Source organism: Scyliorhinus canicula, chromosome 8, assembly GCF_902713615.1.
Source record: "Scyliorhinus canicula chromosome 8, sScyCan1.1, whole genome shotgun sequence".
Classification (NCBI taxonomy): Eukaryota; Metazoa; Chordata; class Chondrichthyes; order Carcharhiniformes; family Scyliorhinidae; genus Scyliorhinus; species Scyliorhinus canicula.
In genome coordinates this window covers 91525075-91544802 of record NC_052153.1, presented here as the reverse complement: position 1 = coordinate 91544802, position 19728 = coordinate 91525075, and the positions used below count along the sequence as shown (strand labels likewise).

The following is a 19728-nucleotide window of genomic DNA, read 5'->3' as shown; positions in this document are numbered from 1 at the left end:
GAGGCATCTGGGCAGTACGCTCATTTTGATAGTCTGTACCCTCCCAGCCAGGGAGAGTGGGAGTCTGTTCCATCTCTGCAGGTCCTTTTTAACTTCCTCCGTCAGACTGGTCAGGTTCCACCTGTGGATCCCTCTCCTGACGTAAGCGACTTGGATCCCCAGGTAATGGAATTTGTGCCGGGCCTGTTTAAATGACAGCCCTCCAGCTTTGCCTCACCCTTGTGGGTTTACTGGGAAGATCTTGCTTTTTCTCAGGTTAAGTTTGTAGTCCGTGAAGGTTCTGAACTCTTTAAAGAGTGCCATGATTCCTTCACAGATCCGAGATGTAGAGGAGCAGGTCATCCGTATCCATAAACTTGGGCAGCATGGTAGCATAGTGATTAGCACAATTGCTTCACAGCTCCAGGGTCCCAGGTTCGATTCCCGGCTTGGGGCGTGCGGAGTCTGCACGTTCTCCCTGTGAGTGCGTGGTTTTCCTCCGGGTGCTCCGGTTTCCTCCCACAGTCCAAAGATGTGCAGGTTAGGTGGATTGGCGATGCTAAATTGCCCTTGGTGTCCAAAATTGCCCTTCGTATTGGATGGGGATACTGGGTTATGGGGATAGGGTGGAGGTGTGCAGTTGGGTAGGGTGCTCTTTCCAAGAGCCGGTGTAGACTCGATGGGTCGAATGGCCTCCTTCTGCACTGTAAATTCTATGTATAGAGTAAGGCTCTCTGCCTCCACTCCAGAGCACAAAACAAATATAAATTAGTTATCTTAATTTCCTAACAGCACTCAGGAGGTTAAACAGATTCACCTCTATCCTGCTATCTCTCCCTGTCTGGTCAAACTATTTAGGTCAAGAATTGTAGCCATGCTGTATTGCAACCTGCACAATTATGCCAAAATTGCATCACAAAATGTTTGGTACAAGATCTGGTGAGAGTACTCCGATCCCAGACCAGATCCCAACAGTAGCTAGGTTACTGGTTAGAAACCCGAATATTTTGTTTTTAATTTTGTCATACTGTGAGGAAAGGATACTTCACTCCAGGAGTTATTACACAAAGAAATAGGGATGTGGTATATTACAAACTTTTATTCCTAACACAGTATGGGAATCTTTAACATCACACCAGGAAATAGCTTAATATTACCCCTTAAACAATACTACTAAATACAGTGAATGCAATACCCTTAATTGCTATCTTTAATCTTGCTCAAATAACATGAAAATAAACCATCTCTGCTCTCAATTCACCTTAAATACCAATGGCACAGAGGAATACTTTCTATACACACATATTCTTTGAGAAAGAGATCTTTGACACTGCTTTACAGAAAAGATCCGACTCCTGTCAGAAATTCTGGCTGTATGTCAAGTTGTTTCAACTGATGTGTTTTGGTTTCCCCTTGTCCTCGGACAAGTCGGCACTGCTTAAAAGACTGTTAATCTCTTTTTAACTAAACTGCAGAGAGCAAAAGCTGACTTGTGTTTCCAGCTTCATCCAGAACAGAGCTGAACTAAAAATAGTTTCTCAAAAAGCCTGATGCCTTAGTTCCACCCAGCAATGACATCATCTCACCAATCTGAAAATGAATCCACTCCCCAGAGAATTTCCTTAAATCAAAACAAAACTGCACTTGCCCAAACATTTTACGATAGTTAATTAAACCTCTGGCTAACAAAATCTTTGTTGTCTTTAACTTAAGAATCGTTTAAGACATGACTTCAGCAGTCAAACACACTCTTAAGACAGGCTTTTAACCCTTATTTCACCAAATAAGTATAATACAATATATCTGAAATTCCAGCATTCACCTCAAGTGAGTTAACAACATTGTGCAGAAATTGCAGCATCACAAAATCGTGTAGGGAGCGTAATCAGGTAAGAGAGGTAACAGGTTCTGATTATATGTTTGACTTTGGAAGTGGTATGAAGTCGGCATTTGAACGATCAATAAGTTTAACGCTCAATATCAATCTTTCTGTGAGCTAGAAAAATCCACCTTGTGATTTCAACGGAACAGGTCATCCCATTCACAGCTGCATCTTTGTCGCAAAGTAGTGAGTGGTGTGTGGCACAAATGTTCTGACTCTGGGCACTTCAGTAAATACCTTTTCTGTAAGCACCACCATAGCGGTTTTATAACACAGAATAATCAAAATTGATTTTAAGATAGAAATTCATTGAATCTTGTAATACTGTGGTTTGTTAATCATTATTTATCATGCGCATACTTCTATATTCTCTCTCAATATCCCTTCCCCTCTTACAGCATGAAAAGTTTATTTTATAATGACATTTTAATTCTTTATTCTTTGACAGGGAATGTGGTACTCAATAACTTGGAAGTAAAAGAAAATGCATTGGTAAGCTGATTGTTCAACTTGATTTTTTTTGTCGTGAATATTCTGTCTTACTTAGTGTACTTAGTGTTTTGCAACACTCGGCTCAAGTTTAACTCACCATTAATGGAGGGGAATTAGGATAAAACGGACTGATGGAGCTGTGTCTTGTTGCCAGTCAGAGAACTCTATTGGCTGTGAACTAGTCTAATCTTTTTCATAGTTAGCGACCAAGTGTGGAGCTTTAAAGACAGAATGTAATCACTCTCAGCTCTGATCTGGATTTCAGCTCTTGTCTAAATTTACACAAAGGCTGTAATGAGGTGAGGAGCTGGTGGTACTGGCAGAACCCAAACTGTATATTGATGAATAAGTTTGTGTTATTGCTGTATGAATGCCACTTGATAGCACTGTCAGTGGCACCTTGTGTTACTTTACTGATCAAGAGTAGATCGATGGGGCAGTAAGTGGCTAGAATGGATTTGTTCTGCGTTTTGTGGACAGGATATAGCTGGACAATTTTCCCAATGGCTGGATGCCAGTGTTCCAGCTATGCTGTGGCTGTGGGTGCAGCGAGTTCTGGACCATAAGTTTGATTTGATTTATTGTCACATCAACCGAAGTACAGTGAAAAGTATTTTTCTGCGGCCGAGGAATGTACACTATAGAAACACTATAGAACAGTACAGCACAGAACAGGCCTTCGGCCCTCGATGTTGTGCCGAGCAATGATCACCCTACTCAAACCCACGTATCCACCCTATACCCGTAACCCAACAACTCTCTCCCCCCCCCTTAACCTTACTATTAGGACACTACGGGCAATTTAGCATGGCCAATCCACCTAACCCGCACATCTTTGGACTGTGAGAGGAAACCGGAGCACCCGGTGGAAACCCACGCACACACGGGGAGGATGTGCAGACTCCACACAGACAGTGACCCAGCCGGGAATCGAACCTGGGACCCTGGAGCTGTGAAGCATTTATGCTAACCACCATGCTACTGTGCTGCCCCGTGCTGCTACGTACATAGTAGACAAAGAGAATAATCAACAGAGAACATTGACAAATGCTACATTGACAAAACGGTAATTGCTTACAGTGCGGAACAAGGAGCCAAACAAAGCAAATACATGAGCAAGAGCAGCACAGGGCATCGTGAATAGTGTTCTTACAGGGAACAGATCAGTCCGAGGGGGAGTTGTTGAGGAGACTTGTACCTGTGGGGAAGAAGCTGTTCCTATGTCTCGATGCGCGAGTCTTCAGACTTCTGTACCTTCTGCCTGATGGAAGGGGTTGGAAGAAGGCAATGCCTGGGTGGGAGGGGTCTCTGATAATGCTTTCTGCCTTCCTGAGGCAGCGAGAGGTGTATACAGAAGCAATGTGGGGGTGGCAAGTTTGTGTGATGCGTTGGGCCGAGTTCACCACAGTCTGCAGTTTCTTGCCATCTTGGGCCGAGCAGGCTGTGATGTAGCCGGATAGGATGCTCTCTATCGCTGTTGTCAGTACTACTGGGATGTTACAAGGCCCATGGCTGTTTCTGTATCCAGTGTCTTCAGTTGTCCTTGATTATCCATGGGGTGAATCAAATTATCTGAAAATTTGCATATGTGATGCAAGGGGAACTCGGGAGGAGACTGAAATGGATCACCAATTGGACCCTCTGCCCAACCTTTGTGGACACTAAGGGCAATTTAGCATGGCCAATTCACCTAACCTGCACATCTTTAGACTGTGGGATGAAACCGGAGCACCCGGAGGAAACCCACGCAGACACTGGAAGAACGTGCAGACTCTGCACAGATGTGACCCAAGCTGGGATTTAAACCTGGGTCCCTGGAGCTGTGAAGCAACTCTGCTAACCACTGTGCTACTGGGCCGTAAGGAAACATGTGGTCCATCTTGGGAGCAGGGGCCCCTCCCCTGTTGAAATGACTCCAGATAGGACGACGTCCTCCATGTTTTTCGTGCTCACTTCCAGGCAAGGGACCTGCGTCTCTGGAAATCCCAAAAGTCCACTTGAGGACGGAGACTCGGAATCAGAAATGGAGACGACTGACCCTCAGCCAGAGGTCAGCATCGAAGAGGAGCCCCCATCAGTGGCCCTTTGACCCTCTGTCAGGAAGCGCAGATCCCCTATTCACTTCATACTCCCCGATCTGGCTCCATTGGCCGTGCGCCGAGAAGCGAAGGAAGCTTCATCTCCGTGTGGGTTGGGGAGGAGGAATATGTGGCAACCCTCAGGAGGACCGCCGTGGGGCTCATAGAGTATGCAATCCCATGGCAGCAGGCGAAGGCCCATGCTGAGACTTGGTATTAAGGCCATTAAATGATGCTCCCAGATCCGAACCGAGAGTTCCAATATTCTCGGGCTGGAACATTTGTGTTTTATGCCGTGACAATGGCTTTATCTTTGAGTTAAAATAAACTTGTTTAGCTGCCTTATTCGTGTCTTCTGGCTAACTACATTTTAGAAAGCAAGTCTTCCCTTTTTTCCTGCCACTCTCCTTTCGATTGGTTTAAAACGTATCTCAATTCTATGTTCCTCGGTTTTGATGAAATGTCACTGAAATGTGGGGCTGAATTTTACTTTCCTTTGCCGGTAGGTTTGAAGGTGGGGGCTCGTTAAATCGGGGTAATGGTCTGCTTGTCCACCTTCCTGCCCATGCCCCCAATGCAATTTTGTGTGTCACTGGCGTCGTGACGGGTCCTGCCAGCTTAGCATTTGGTGAGACCTCCAAAGACTGACACCATATCTCATTCCAAAGCTGCATACTTCTGTTTGCGAAGTACCGAGTTGCAGCCTCTGGATGGGCCTATCTATTCCTGACAGCCTCTTAAATGTCTGCAGGTCAGTTGATAACTTTCTTGGCAAATTCCTGTTCTCCACACCCTGCCCTGAATCCTGTGTCTGCATAGTTCAGCCCATTAACTCTTTCTCTGCACCGATGCTGCCTGACCTGCTGAGTATTTCCCCCATTTTCTAGTTTAATTTCATTTTCCAGCATAACAGAATTTAGATTTTGTATTTAGCTGTATTTGCTTTTATTCAAGAGCAGCTGAAGGCTCAAACGATAGGCTTGCTTGAAAATCGTGCGAGGGCCTGCATTCATAAATTATGATTTTCTTGACTAGTTTCAGTGTGTTCAAAAGCTTAATTGTACGGAAATGTTTGAGCAAAGTGATAACGACAAGGGCTAGTAACGTCTTCAAACCTATGATCTTGTGGATGAATTATATTGGTTTGTAACTTCACAATTGTTTAAACAAAAAACTGACTTTTTAAAAAACTTTATTTTATCAGTGTGAGCTGAATGTTCCATTCAAAGTAAAGGCTGGTCACATTGGTAAGTATTTTTTTCACTTTGTTTCACCCGGGCTGCTGTAATTGCTCTTGAGGCTAGATTCAAACAAAGAAAAGTACGGCAAAGGAACAGGCCCTTCGGCCCTCCAAGTCTGCGCCGACCATGCTGCCCGTCTAAACTAAAATCTTCTACACTTCCGGGGTCCTTATCCCTCTATTCCCATCCTATTCACGTATTTGTCAAGACGCCCCTTAAATATCACTATCGTCAAGATGAATTTTATTTGATATTTTGTTGAGTTCTTCTTAAATTACTTTTTTCCTTAACTTGCTGACTTTTCTCTCCAAATCCCTTTCCTACTTGAACTCACTGTTCTTTGAGGTGGTCTTTACACTCATTCTCTGTTGGGGAACATCCTTAGAATGTTTTCCTAAATTAAAAGTACTCTGTGAATGCAAGCTGCTGTTCAAAGCTACTTTCATCAAATATTTGGCCACCTGTCCTTATATTGTCTTTTTGTTTGAACATTTTTGTCTGCTCTTGTTAAACACCTTGGGATGTTTACTGAATTAAAAGTGAAGGATTTACTTCATGAGGTGAAGTTCCTTTCCTTATGATAAACTTCATTGGAATGGTGTACTAGGCCCATGATGGAGGTCAGAGTAAGAGCAAGATGGAGAATTAAACTGAAAGGTGACTGGAAGTTTGGGGCACATTTGCAGACTGAATGAAAATGTTTCATAAAACTATCACCTACCTGGAGGTTGACCGCCCCACTGTAGAGGAGTGAATATAGTGAATAACAAACACAGTATGTTAAATTGAGAAGTACAACTAAATTGGTGTTTCACCTGGAACGTTATGATGGCATGGGGCAGAGGTAAAATAAAATTAAGTGTTGCATCTCCCATACTTTAATGTAGATGTGCTTTGGGAAAAGAATGGGATGGACCACGGTGTCATAGAGGAATGAGGTGGACCAGGGTGTCACAGAGGAATGTGTTGCTTGTTATGCTTTCCCTTAATTTGCTCTGTTTTAATTACCTTTGCTCAAGAGTCGCCAGGTATCTTTCTGATACCACCACAGGGTTCAAAGCCGAATACTGATCAATAACTCAATACACCAGTTAGTAAGTTTGAAATCAATACACATTTATTTACACACAGTCAGTTATTACTCATGCATAAACTCTACTCGCTAAACTACAACTACTACTAAAAGCCTATACTTAGCTTTGAGTGGCCCACTCAGTCAGAGAAACAATGGTCGTTGTCTGGTTCTGATACTGCAGGCTTCGAACTGGTATGGGATAGTAGCTAGGAGTGCCTATCTCGTAATGTGCATTGACCTTAGACTTACTTGGTTGGTGCTTGACGGCCTCTCGTCGCTCAGAGCCAAAAGCCAAGGTGAAGGTGAAGAAATCTTCCAAGAGAGCGAACTGACCTTGGGGACTCTGTTTTATAGCCCCCAGGGGTTTCGCGCCCTTCTGGGCGGACCCCGGACTTGGTCCCAATTAATTGGATCATGTCCCAATCATTCGTATTGATTTTCTCCAATACCGGGGTTGTTCCCTGATCATTGGGCGGGCCCTATGTGACCGTTGGCCTGCCTTTGTTTTAGCTTCCACTGGTGCCGGGGAGTCTGTCCTGGTCTCGATTGTTTCAATGTTTCTTTTTGTCCCCGGAGATAGCTCATTACTATGCTAATGGCTTGTAGTTTCAGTTCAGTCTGGGTTCTACAAGTTCCAATCCACAGGAAACCTTGCACCTGCTTGTTTTCTCTAGTGCTGTCCATTTTTCCCTGCACTCTTTGCGAGTGTCCATTTTGGAATCGGGACGTGGCCACCCCAGGTGGCTACAAATGTTTCTTCAGAATGCAGGGTGAGGGAGGGTAGGATTAATACATGACAAAGGATGAGATTGGACGAAGGATTGGGGCCAGAGGACAGTGAAGGGGACGAAGAATCCAGAGGCTTTGGTACCCATGAGCTGTGATTCTTTAAAAGAGAAAATACAGTTTTTGGCTAAAATGCTGGATGAGATGAAGCATGAAATTAAAATGAACCAGGACAGCTTTGAGATGGTGATGCTGAAGACATGCTGAGGATGTGAATCTGGCGTTATGTAGCATAGGGCGAGAACAGTAGTATAAACAGCAGTGAATATCGTTGGGATATTTAGAGTTGTGGGTGGATTTGAAACCTGAAGATGAAATTTCAGTTGGATTCCATTGTGGTAGTATGAATGTAAGCACTGCCATTGGTGCAGAGCATTGGTTCCCCATTGGCTCTGGCTGGTCATGTGCCTCTCGTCCGATTGACTGGGACTAGTCATGTGACTGCTCACCAATTGGTCGAGAGGCAAGTAGACACTGCCTCCGAGGCGGGGTATAAGTACCCAGGTTTCCCGGCGGTCGGCCTTTCTCTGTAGTCGACCGCTGGGCTAACAACTCGTTGATTAAAGCCACAGTTCGGATCATCATCGTGTCTTGAGTCCAATTGATGGTACATCATCCATGTGGAGTAAATTTGGGACATTGACAGGCAAGTGGAATTGGTGAACATGTAGCAGATAGAATTTAATGAAAAGACATGTGAAGTAATGCAATCTGGGTCAGCAAAATGAAGAGAGGTAATGCGAAAAAAGATAAAAATCTAAAAAGGGTGCAGGAACAAGGAAACCCAGGGTATGTGTGCACTTTGCATTGACGACCCATGGTGTAAAGCTCAAAACCGAGGGAATGGAGTACTGGGGCCAGGGGAGGAGAGGCTGGCTGAAAGGCTCAGGGGTGAGATGCTGCAGAGCAGACCCCCGGTGGGGGTGGTGGGGTGGGGAAGAGGCTGACAGTCTGTGAGTAAGAGAGAGTAAGAGAGGCAAGAGGGTGAGAGTATTGGGACAGGGGCTAGAGGGTGTACGGACTGCAGGGTGTGGTGGGAGGCAAGAGGGTGAGGATGTGGGGATGGGGGAAGGCAAGAGATTGATTTGTATCCCGGAAACTGGTTTGTTCCTTCAAGAGTGAACCAGTCCTGACAGTGTCCTCCACCCAAGATGGCACCACCTGACATTGCAATGCAATTGGCTACTACAAGTTTTTAAGGGGCATAGGACTTTATGGCATAATTAAAAAATAATGGGTCGCCAATTTAAGATCGAGATGAGGGGAATTTCTTTCCTCCTTTCGATTTCTTGTTCTTTGTTGCCATGTGCGATCTATCGTTGCCAGCCTAAAGCCCCCCCCCCCCCCCCCCCCCCCCCCCCCCCCCCCCCCCCCGGCAGATGCTCTCTCGCTCCAGCGAGAGAAGCACCGTGACACCACCCCCCCCCACTTGTACCTCTGCCGCTAACTTTGCTGCTCGTGTGCTGACCCCTGACCCCCCCCCCCTTTCCTGGGGTCAGCTTGAACCTCCTTCGCTCACTATCTATCTTCTTCCTCTTCCGCACCCTCTACTGCCCTTGCCTCCATCATTCTGGGTTTTAGTTCCCACATTCAGATCATGGCAGCACAGTCCCGCACAAGTAGTCTTTTCAAGATTCAGTCCTTCGGGGTGTCATCCGCTGCTGCTGCCTTCCCAGCCTGAGTTCTTGGACGAATTTGACCGCGGCCGCAGGGACAGTGAAATAATGTTCCCTGCCCTGAAAGGTGAACCGTAGTTCAGCCGGGTATAGGATGCCAAACTTCACCCTGCTTTTGTACAAGGCTGACTTTGCTCTATTAAATTCCACCAGACGCTCCCGTGTCTGCATTGGTCTCACCCCTGTAAGATGTGCAGGTTAGTTGAATTGGCAACGCTAAATTGCCCCTTAATTGGAAAAAAATAATTGGGTAGGTATTCTAAATTTATTTTAAAAATATATGTCTGCCCCAATGTCCTGGTATACAGTGATCGGGTGTCCTTCCCAGTTGCAGGACTTTGTCTGCCTGGCCCAACGCAGGATTCTTTCCTGGTCTTGGAACCGGTGCAGCTTGGCAATTATGACACTCTGCTGCTCCCTGGGCTTTGGCCGGAGTGAGCTGTGGGCTCTGAGTCTCTCTGATAGCCTGGGGAAGCTGTTTCTCCCCACCAGATTTCCCAGCATCTGAGCCATGAAGTCTGTTGAGTTCTTGCCCTTGGTTCCCTCCAGCAGGTCCATTTGCAGATTTTGGCACTGTGACCGATTCTTCTAGTCTACAATTTTCCCTTTTGGGTTCCCCTGTGCTGCCACCAACTTTGTTACCTCCAATTACAGAGCAATTGACAATCCAGGGCTACCTGCATGGTGACCAATGCTTCAGCCACCGCCACCTCGTTTCTCCAGGCTTTTGCCACTCTTTGTCTCTTTCCGGCCCCTTGCACTGAGTCTGTTTGGCATCTTTCATTCCATTTTGTTTGAAGAGTGAGGGGATTTTTTTCCCTGATTCTGATTTTCCCTGATTTAGAAAAAAATAATTGGGTAGGTACTCTAAATTTATTTTAAAAATATATATGTCTGCCCAGTGCCTGGTATATAGTGATCGGGTGTCCTTCCCAGTTGCAGGACTTTGTCTGCCTGGCCCAATTCTCGATTGAAAGAGCCTAAATTTATATTTTCAGGAGGAGAACCACCTTTCATGTGTCCGTTCAGTTCATCCCCGTCACCAGATGTCCCTGGGCCTTTTTAATATGAAGCTTCTTCATCGATGATTTAGACATACCCCTGTCTGGAGAGAGTTCACTGACTCAATTCACCGAGTTTGATAAGCAAAACTGTGGGGGGAAAACAAAAACTGGTAAAGGGGAAATACAAAAGACCATGCCAGGAGCCACTTTTTGTGTGTTGTGTCGACATGACATCACCGGAAGTCCTCTTGCCCAAATTGAACTTGTACTCCTAGAAGGAGCCAAAATTCCTAATCAGCTTTATTATATCATCCATGGTGGAGACTGAGTCCATGATACAAAGAGGCAGATCATCCGCATACAAGGAACAGCCTATGCTCCCTCCCTCCCCGCTTTATCCCCTTAATGCTATGGCCAGTGGTTTGATTGCCAAAGCAAACAGAAGCGGAGACAATGGACAACCCTGCCTCATACACCTATTCAACTGAAATGTAATATACGCTTGTAGTGGGAGCCCTATATGGAAAACAAATCCAAGGTATAAACTTTGGCCCGAAGCCAAACCTCCCAAGACGATGTCTCCTGTTTGGGTGCTGGAGTGGGGAAACGCCGATATTTAATAATCAACGTATATTGACTGACAGCTGTCGACCCTTGACAAAACCTGTCTGTTCTTCCAAGATCAACCCTGGAAGGCAGGGCTCCAACAGCATTGTCAGCACTTTAGCTAATGTTTTAGCATCAGCATTCAATAACTAGATAGGCCATATTCCAGTGGCGGCCACAGTGTGAGTGGTCGCACACAGGGCAGCTCCTGCTTGAAGGTGTAGAAAGGAGCTCTTTTTACCCCAAATCGGGTGTAACTTTGACGGAAAAGTGTAAAAGAAGGTCGGAGGAGAACTTACCCCGGGCGTGGCATGTCTGCTGGTTTCCAAACATGGCAGAAGAAGGTGAAGGACCTGGCCAAGGAGTTGGAAGAGACCTGTGGTGCAGCAGCTCGTGGAAAGATGGCGGAGGGGGAAGGGTCAGTGCAAGCAGGACAGCCCCAGATGGAACAGTTGATGGTCCTTAACAAGGAAGAGTTCCACCAGCAGAGGAAGGTCATGTAGGAGGATCAATTGGAGGCCATCGAAGGGCTGTGGCACCCATGAAGGGCTCAATGGAGAGGGTGGAAAAATGGAGGCACGGGTCGCAGATCCGAGAGATTGAGAAGGTGATCTCTAAACACAGCGATAGAGTGGTGGCACTGGAGGCGGAGGTGGGCCTCTTAGGAGACCTTTGCAAGACGTTGAGAACAAAGGTGAAGGAGCAGGAAAATAGGTCGCGAAGGAAGAATCTTCGAATAGTGGGCCTGCCTGAAGGAGTAGAAGGTACGAGTGCCACGATGTACATTTCAAGAATACTGGTGGCGGAGGGGGTGCAGGTCAAGGACCCTGAAATGGACAGAGTGCACAGGTCTCGGAGACAGAAGCCAAGAACTGGGGAACTGCCCCGGGCGGTGATCGTTAGACACGACAAAATCCAAGAATAAATCTCTCGCCCCCTCTCCCTCTCCTTTCCCCCCCCCCCTCTCCTCTCGGCCCCCCCCCCTCTCCTCTCGGCCCCCCCTTCTCCTCTCGGCCCCCCTCCCCTCTCGCCCCCCCCCCTCGCCCCGCAACCAATCTGCTCCATAAAAGACAATAATGCCTTTGCCAATCCTGATGGAATCAGAGATGTGGGTCTAGATCAGTCCAAATGAGGATCTAAAACAAAATTTAAGTCACAACCCCTGGAAATTAACTGGTGAGAGTCTGTCAGGAGTAGAAGCCAGTAGTTTGTTAATAAAAGCTGTATCATCCCAATTTGAAGCATACACATTAACTAGGACCACTGAGATGCCCGTCAAAGACCCACTGATAAGCCTGCTTGGGAACTAAGCCGCTGAAAAGGATCCCTTTTATTAAGCAAAACTGCAGCGCCCTGGGCCGTACCATCGAAACCAGAGTGGAATACCTGTCCTACCCATCCCTTCCACAATCTTGTCTGGTCCAACCGGCCAAATTGGGGGTATTCCATTCTTTTCTCTCTCCCCCCACCTCCCCCCTCGCAAAACCAGAGTCAGCTATTTCAACTAAGAGGGGGAATCCAACGACTATTTAGAAAGTACAGGCTTATCAAGCCCTCCATCAAGGCAAAACAAAGAACAAAAAAACTATACCTGCCCTCATTCCTCTCCCCATAATAATAATAATAACAACAATCGCTTATTGTCACAAGTAGGCTTCAATGAAGTTACTGTGAAAAGCCCCTAGTTGCCATATTCCGGCACCTGTTCGGGGAGGCCTCCCAACAATACCACACCCAAATAAACAATGAAACAACCAAAACGCCGAACAAAATCACCTAGCCCTACCTTAACTATCCCACCCCCAAACACAACAAAAACCCTAAGCTCATTATCTAAAACTACACACTACAGTTAGCTAACCCTTCAGCTACCAGGGTGGCCTCTGCTAGAGTAAAGACAAAGAATAAAATCCCCTAGCCCCTACCTCAACTACCCCACCTCCAAACAAAACAAAAACCCTAGGCTCATTATCTAAAACTACACACTCCCGTTAGCTAACTCTTCAGCTACCAGGGCGGCCTCCTCTGGAGTGAAGACAAATAAATAGCCAAAACAACCAGCCCCCTGCTCATGTCCAAATTTAATATTCAAAGAAATAACATCCATCCCACATAGGAACAAGAAAATATAAACTAGTACAAGAGACCCCAACAAGTTCCCATAACCACATGCACCCCCCCAATAATATATAGATGCTGTGTAAATTGCAATTAACTTTGCCCCAGTCCATGCTTTCTAACAAAAGCATCTGCTCCCATTGATGCATCAAAATAATACTCCTAGTCACACTGAGGCGTGCAATCCCAAACTGAACTCCACTCTTGTACGATGCGGCCGTGGCCTTGTTTAATGCTACCCACCTTTTAGCCAGTTCTGCACCCACATCTTGATAGAGCTTGACGGCGTGACCGTTCCATTTGTAGTCTCGATGATCCTTCGCGACAATCCCATTTGTAGTCTCACAGAATTTACAGTGCAGAAGGAGGCCATTTGGCCCATCGAGTCTGAACCGGCTCTTGGAAAGAGCACCCTACCCAACCGCACACTTTCACCCTATCCCCATAACCCAGTAACCCCACCCAATACTAAGGGCAATTTTGGACACCAAGGGCAATTTAGCATGGCCAATGCACCTAACCTGCACATCTTTGGACTGTGGGAGGAAACCGGAGCACCCGGAGGAAACCCACATGCACACAGGAAGAACGTGCAGACTCCAGACAGTGGCCCAAGCCGGGAATCGAACCTGGGACCCTGGAGCTGTGAAACAACTGTGCTAATCACTATGCTACCGTGCTGCCCAAATGTCTCGATGATCCTTTGCCCACCTCAAGACTTGTTCCTTCTCCTGAAAACTATGGAACCTCCCGATGATTGCCCATGGCAGCTCGCTGGAGCAGGGCGCCTACCTGAGTGACCGGTGGGCTCAATTCAGCTCGGGAGGATACGTCAGTCCACCCTCTCCATCATCTTCCAAACATCTTTGATATGTAGTCCGTTGGATTTGAGCACTCGTCGCGAAGCTTCCGAATCCATCACCAAATCTTTGTTTGTGGATTTTCTTGTGTGGGAACCATATCCCATCGAACTAGTGAAGTTTTACCCTAACACTCCCAAAAACTGCGTGGAAAGGGCTAAAAAATAAAGTACCTGTGGTGATATGCCTGTAGATAATATTACATGTACTCCCACCAGCAGGCGGCGTGGGACATCAGTCAGATGACATCCAGCCAGCAGGAGAAGGTTGTAAGGGGTACATAAGGGTCGTCTAAAGAGAGAGAGTCTAAAGAAACTAATAAATTGGTCTGTATATGATTCGTATTGTACCTAACCACGTGTACATTAATAAAATATCGTTCTGGCTAAATCACCAGCAGTTCTGTAGAATCATTGCTAGACAACCGAACACAACAGTACCCTGGCGGGAGCCACCTCATGTGCGACCACTTCCTCCATGTCGCCTCTGGAAGTCCGGCAAGTGATTTTATGATTATGATTAGGTAGTATAAAAATGGAACTAGGTGAGAGCAGTCCAACCAGGTAGATGACCATGGAGAGGTGTTGGAGGAGGAATGATGTGATTAACAGTGACAAAGACTATAGGCAGGACAAGAAAGACCAGGAGGAAATCTTCATCTTTGTCGGACCATGTTAGATGTCATTTGTGACTCAGCTGTTTTGGTGCTATAGTAGGGGGGAAAGTTCGAGGAAATTTGGGAACTAATTTAGGAGTTGATAACACAATTGGGAGAGGAAAGGAACGAGGTTGGAGATTGGATGGTAGCTTGCAAGGACGATGGGGTTAATGATTGTATGTTTTGTGGAAACGGTTGATGACAACAGAATTTAAATTACACACCGATTCTGCCAGTTTCTGCTCATTCTGTTAAGTTGTCTATGTCTGCTGGTGTCTTTACATTCTTTTGCTGGGTTTTTCAAACTCTAATTTTGTGTTATCAGCAAATTTCAACATTGTGCTCCCAACGTCCAAGTCCAAATCTCCACTGAGAACAAAAGTAGACTAACACTCATCCCTACCGTAAAATGTTTATAACTCTCCTGTCCAATCCAAGTAACCCCTGTTCTGCTGTTTCCTGTCCTATAACTAAATTTCTAATCCTGCTAGATTTCTTTGTACCATACACCTGAATTTTTTAAACAATTCTACTGTGAGCCATCTTGTCAAACACCCTCTTAAAAACCTCTGTCTGCATTTCATTCATTTGCCAAATTGTCCACTTAAAATGAAGAACTCTGCTAAACTATCATATTTGTCTGAATCTCAGACTTTAGACTGAACTTACTTTAGTCTATGGGCTCAGTTCTTTACAGATTATCTGGGACATGTGAGGAAAAGTGTCTCGATCAGTCAGTATTGTTCCGTTCTGACATACCTTTTAGATTTTAAGCTGCCTATTTTAATTCATAGTTAACAAAATTATCATTTTCTTAGCTAAACTTGAACTGAAGATACCATGGAACAATCTTTATGGTCAAGCCGTGGAAGCCACAGTGGATGGAATCTATTTGCTCATTGTGCCATGTGCCAGTAAGTAAAATTAATCTTTTAGTAGTTTGGTTGTTTGTACTAGGTAGGGTAGCAGCTGCGCTTGCAAGACTCAAAGCAAAATGCTAATTGTTAGATGTTAAGGCCGCACAGTGGCACAAAAGTTAGCACTGCTGCTCAGGGCGCCAGGGACCTGGGTTCAATTCCAAACTTGGGTGATGTCGAGTTTGCACATTTTACCTGTGTCTGTGTGGGTTTCCTCCCATAGTCCAAAGATGTGCAAGTTAGGTGGATTGGCCATTCTAAATTGTCCCTTAGTGCCCAAAGGTTAGATGGGGTTCTGGGGTTACAGGGATAGGGCGGGGGAGTGGACCTAGGTAAGGTGCTTTTTCAGAGGGTCAATGTAGACTTAGTGGGCCAAATTTCAGCCTCCTGCACTGTATGGGTTCTGTGATTCGTGTTTTGACAACACTTGCCGAATAATCCTGAGATTGCTAATAGCTACACTAACAACCAATATAAGATAATCAAGTCTCATTCCTAATGTGACTCATTCACACTTGCTAGAAGTGACATGCATTCATACGCAGGGACCTGTTCTCTGCAAGCAAAAGGAATATATTAAAGCCTTGTGCCTGTTTTTAATTGTCCAGGAGCATGGACAGCCTATATTTCCTTGTTGGTTACCACAGAGAAAGCAAGCAATCAGTTGACTTGGCAACCACTCAGCACCATCTTCTCCTGAAGTTTAAAGTGTTTGAAATTTGGCATTCTTGCATTTGTCCTGATGGATGCAAGATGAAAAGTTTCAGCAGTATGTCTTTCTTTTAATAGCAATATTCAAGTTTGTAGTTGTCCTTCAGTAAAGTCTATAAATGGTGTCACAGAATTCCAAAAGAGAAACATTTTATTCAGAGTTATGTTTGCCTATATAATCTATTTTAAAGTGTGAACAGGTAGATTAAATTTATGCATTGCTTACCTTTTTTTTCAGGTGAATTGAAATTTAAAAGATGATGTTTCCAATAATTTGTGGAAAAATTTGGTGCTTGCAAATTATTCTGTGCAGTATTGTTGAGCATCAAAACATCAATGCATTCCATGTAGTCATCTTTAACTTTCTGCATGTGGTTTCACTTTGTGAAACTTGCCAGAGTGTTAGGTTGTTGAAGATGTTCATGAAGGTTTTTTTAAAATGATCATTAAGGGCTGCAAAGGCAATGGATCAGTAAAACAACTTCTGGATTTTTGCATTTGGTTTTCCCACTGATTTTCAAAGTTTGTTCAAGCATTTAAATGATGTTGAATTAAGGCAAGGTGCTCTCCTTTTGCTAAGGAGTCTCCTGATTCACCACCTGTTGTGTGGGCAGCACCATTTCTTTTCCATTGTCCATTTGAATTCTTCAAGAACCATAATTCCTCTTGGGTTCCTGAAAATATACGTATAGGGAATTTGATTATATATGTCTGGAGACTTGGACGATAACGTCTTTCAGGCATTGTTTCGCTTAGAACTTAATCCAGTACACCCAGGGACTGTTATGTAATCTGTAGCCATGTTCTAGGACTGAGTTTCTCTACAAGTGGCTAATAGATTTATTTAAATAGCCTTGAACAATGTTTTCCCCCTTGCACCTATCTGGGATATCAGGCCGACAGAAAGGGGCTTCACCAGGTCGATGGAAGACGAGATGCGGCCCATCCGGCAGCCTCGAATCCTAAAGATCTAACCAAACTTCGCTTCTTTTTTGGACTCATAAACTATTATAGAAAATTCAGCCCCAACTTGGCCAGGCTGCTTAGTCCGCTTCACAATCTTTTTTTAAAAAAAAAGGACACCAGTGGGAATGGAACCCTCCGCACCAGAAAGCATTCCAAGAGGTAAAAAGGCAGTTGTCCTTGAGAAACTATTGACGCACTTCGACCTGGCATAGCCTCTTCTCCTGACGCTTTCCCTGAGGTGTCGGAGCCATTTTCGCATATCGGATGCCTGATGGCTCAGAGCAATCAATAGCTTTTGCGTCACGCATACTGGCCAACGCTGAGTGGAATTATGCCCAAATTGAGAAGGTAGTGGTATTTGGTGTGGTGCCCGAAGGTTCCACCAGTATGTCTACGGCCACGCATTTACGGTCTATACAGATCACAAACCATTACTTGGACTATTCAAAGAGGATCAAGCGATTTCCTGCAATCTCATATGCCAAGGTCCAGCGATGGGCATTATTCTTGGCTGCATACGAATACACGCTGGAACACCGTACAAGCATGCGGATCCGACACGCAGATGCATTGTGCCGCCTGTCCCTCTCCACAAGACCGCAGGTCCTGGCCTCTGCCATGAAAGTAGTAGCTATGGATTTCTTGCCAGTCACAGCGGCTCGTGGAAAAGAACTGACCCAGACGGACCCGCAGCTATCGAGGGTCTGGCACATGGTCCAATATGGGGGCAAACACAGAGCTTTGCCTGACAATCTGCGGGCCTATACGTCAAAGCTCTCTGAGCTAACTGTTGAGGACGGCATCCTATTCTGGGGGGCACGGGTGGTCATCCTGGAACATGGTCAGGGGCTTTTGTTGCAAAACTTCTACAATGGTTACCCAGGGATGTCCAAGATGCAGATTCTCGCCTGCAGCTATGTCTGGTGGCCCGGGATAGACACGGACATCGAGAAGGTGGTCCAGCGCTGCAGACCATTCCAGGTGAACCAAAAGGCCCTGTCATCAGCACCAATACACCCTTGGGAATCGCCAGGAAAACCATGGGCCTGCGTTCACGTCACCTTCGGCCCATTTCAGGGAACGACATTCCTCGTGATGGTGGACACCCACTCAAAGTGGCCCAGGGTTCACAAGGTGCAGACCGTGATCTCATGGGCAACAGTAGATCGGCTGCGACACACTTTCAGCACCCCTAGCGTATCCGAAGTGCAGGTTCGGATAACGGCGCTGCATTCACCAGCAATGAATTTGAAGCGTTTCTGGCCGCAAATGTGATTCGTCATATAAGGGCCGCCCCTTATTACCCAGCATCAAACGGTTTGGCCGAACGGGCGGTCCAAACTTTCAAGAGGGCAATGAAAATTAAGGGCAGCACGGTAGCATAGTGGTTAGAACAATTGCTTCACAGCTCCAGGGTCCCAGGTTCGATTCCCGCTTGGGTCACCGTGCAAAGTCTGCACGTTCTCCCCATGTGTGCGTGGGTTTCCTCCGGGTGCTCCGATTTCCTCCCACAGTCTAAAGATGTGCAGGTTAGGTGGATTGACCATGCTAAATTGCCCTTGGTGTCCAAAATTGCCTTTAGTGTTAGGTGGGATTACAAGGTTGTGGGGATGGGGTGGAGGTGTGGGCTTGGGTGGGGTGCTCTTTCCAAGAGCCGGTGCAGACTCGATGGGCTGAGTGGCCTCCTTTTGCATGTAAATTATATGAGATAAAAAAAGCTGACCCACAGAGTATTGGGAGATGCGACTGGGCGGTTTCCATTCGGCTACTGGAAGACCCCCATGCCACCATGGATGTGGCATCGCAGAGATAATGATGGGTCGTCTGCTCCGGACCCACCTCAGCCTGGTCATCCCAGACAACTGTGCTCGGGTCTGCCAGCAGTAGGACCTCTCCGCGTTGGACGCAAGTCTACTTTCGCAGCAACGTAAATTCAACGTGGGGGATGCAGTATGCGTGCATGATTTTGGGTCCAGGTGTGGTCCTCCAGGACTGGTCCAGTTTTGTACTCTGTCCGGGCACAGGGACATGAAGCAAGCCGCCACCTGGACCGCATCCGCCGCCGTATGCATGAGCTCCCAGAACAGACTCTGGATGTGCCAGTCCAGATACGCCCACGGTCATCATCACCTCCGCTTGTAGGAAACCGAGACGCTGAGATGCCTGACGTCTCTTTGGAAGACTCCAACTTGGACAGGGACATTGGCCTGCCCCCATGGTTTTCCAGCCGCATGTAGTACTTTTTTTTTTGTAAATAATTTTTATTGGAATTTTTGAAAAATAAATATCAACAGAACAATAATAGCAATAACAATAATAAGCACCCCCCAGCACCCGTACCAACGCATATAACAAACCCCGCCCCCCCCCAAACCAAATAAACAACAAAAGAAATTAACAATAAGCAAATTAACTTAAACACTACCCCCCTAAACCCCTCCCCCCGGGTTGCTGCTGCTGACCTAGTTCCTTATCGTTGAGCCAGAAAGTCGAGGAAAGGCTGCCACCTCCTAAAGAACCCTTGTACCGACCCACTCAGGGCGAACTTGACCCTCTCCAGCTGAATGAATCCCGCCATGTCATTAATCCAGGTCTCCACGCTCTGAGGTCTCGCATCTTTCCACTGCAGCAAGATCCTCCGCCGGGCTACTAGGGACGCAAAGGCCAAAACATCAGCCT

General features: G+C 46.1%; 1 protein-coding gene across 1 annotated transcript in view; it reads left to right on the top strand.

Annotated features, from left to right (window-relative positions):
- The window catches only part of vps13a (vacuolar protein sorting 13 homolog A), a 634190-nt gene that overhangs the window by 34048 nt on the left and 580414 nt on the right, over positions 1 to 19728 (top strand). Inside the window, 3 exon segments of the mRNA XM_038803880.1 lie at positions 2310 to 2353; positions 5636 to 5678; positions 15274 to 15369. Of these exon segments, the coding sequence (XP_038659808.1) occupies positions 2310 to 2353; positions 5636 to 5678; positions 15274 to 15369 (183 nt within the window).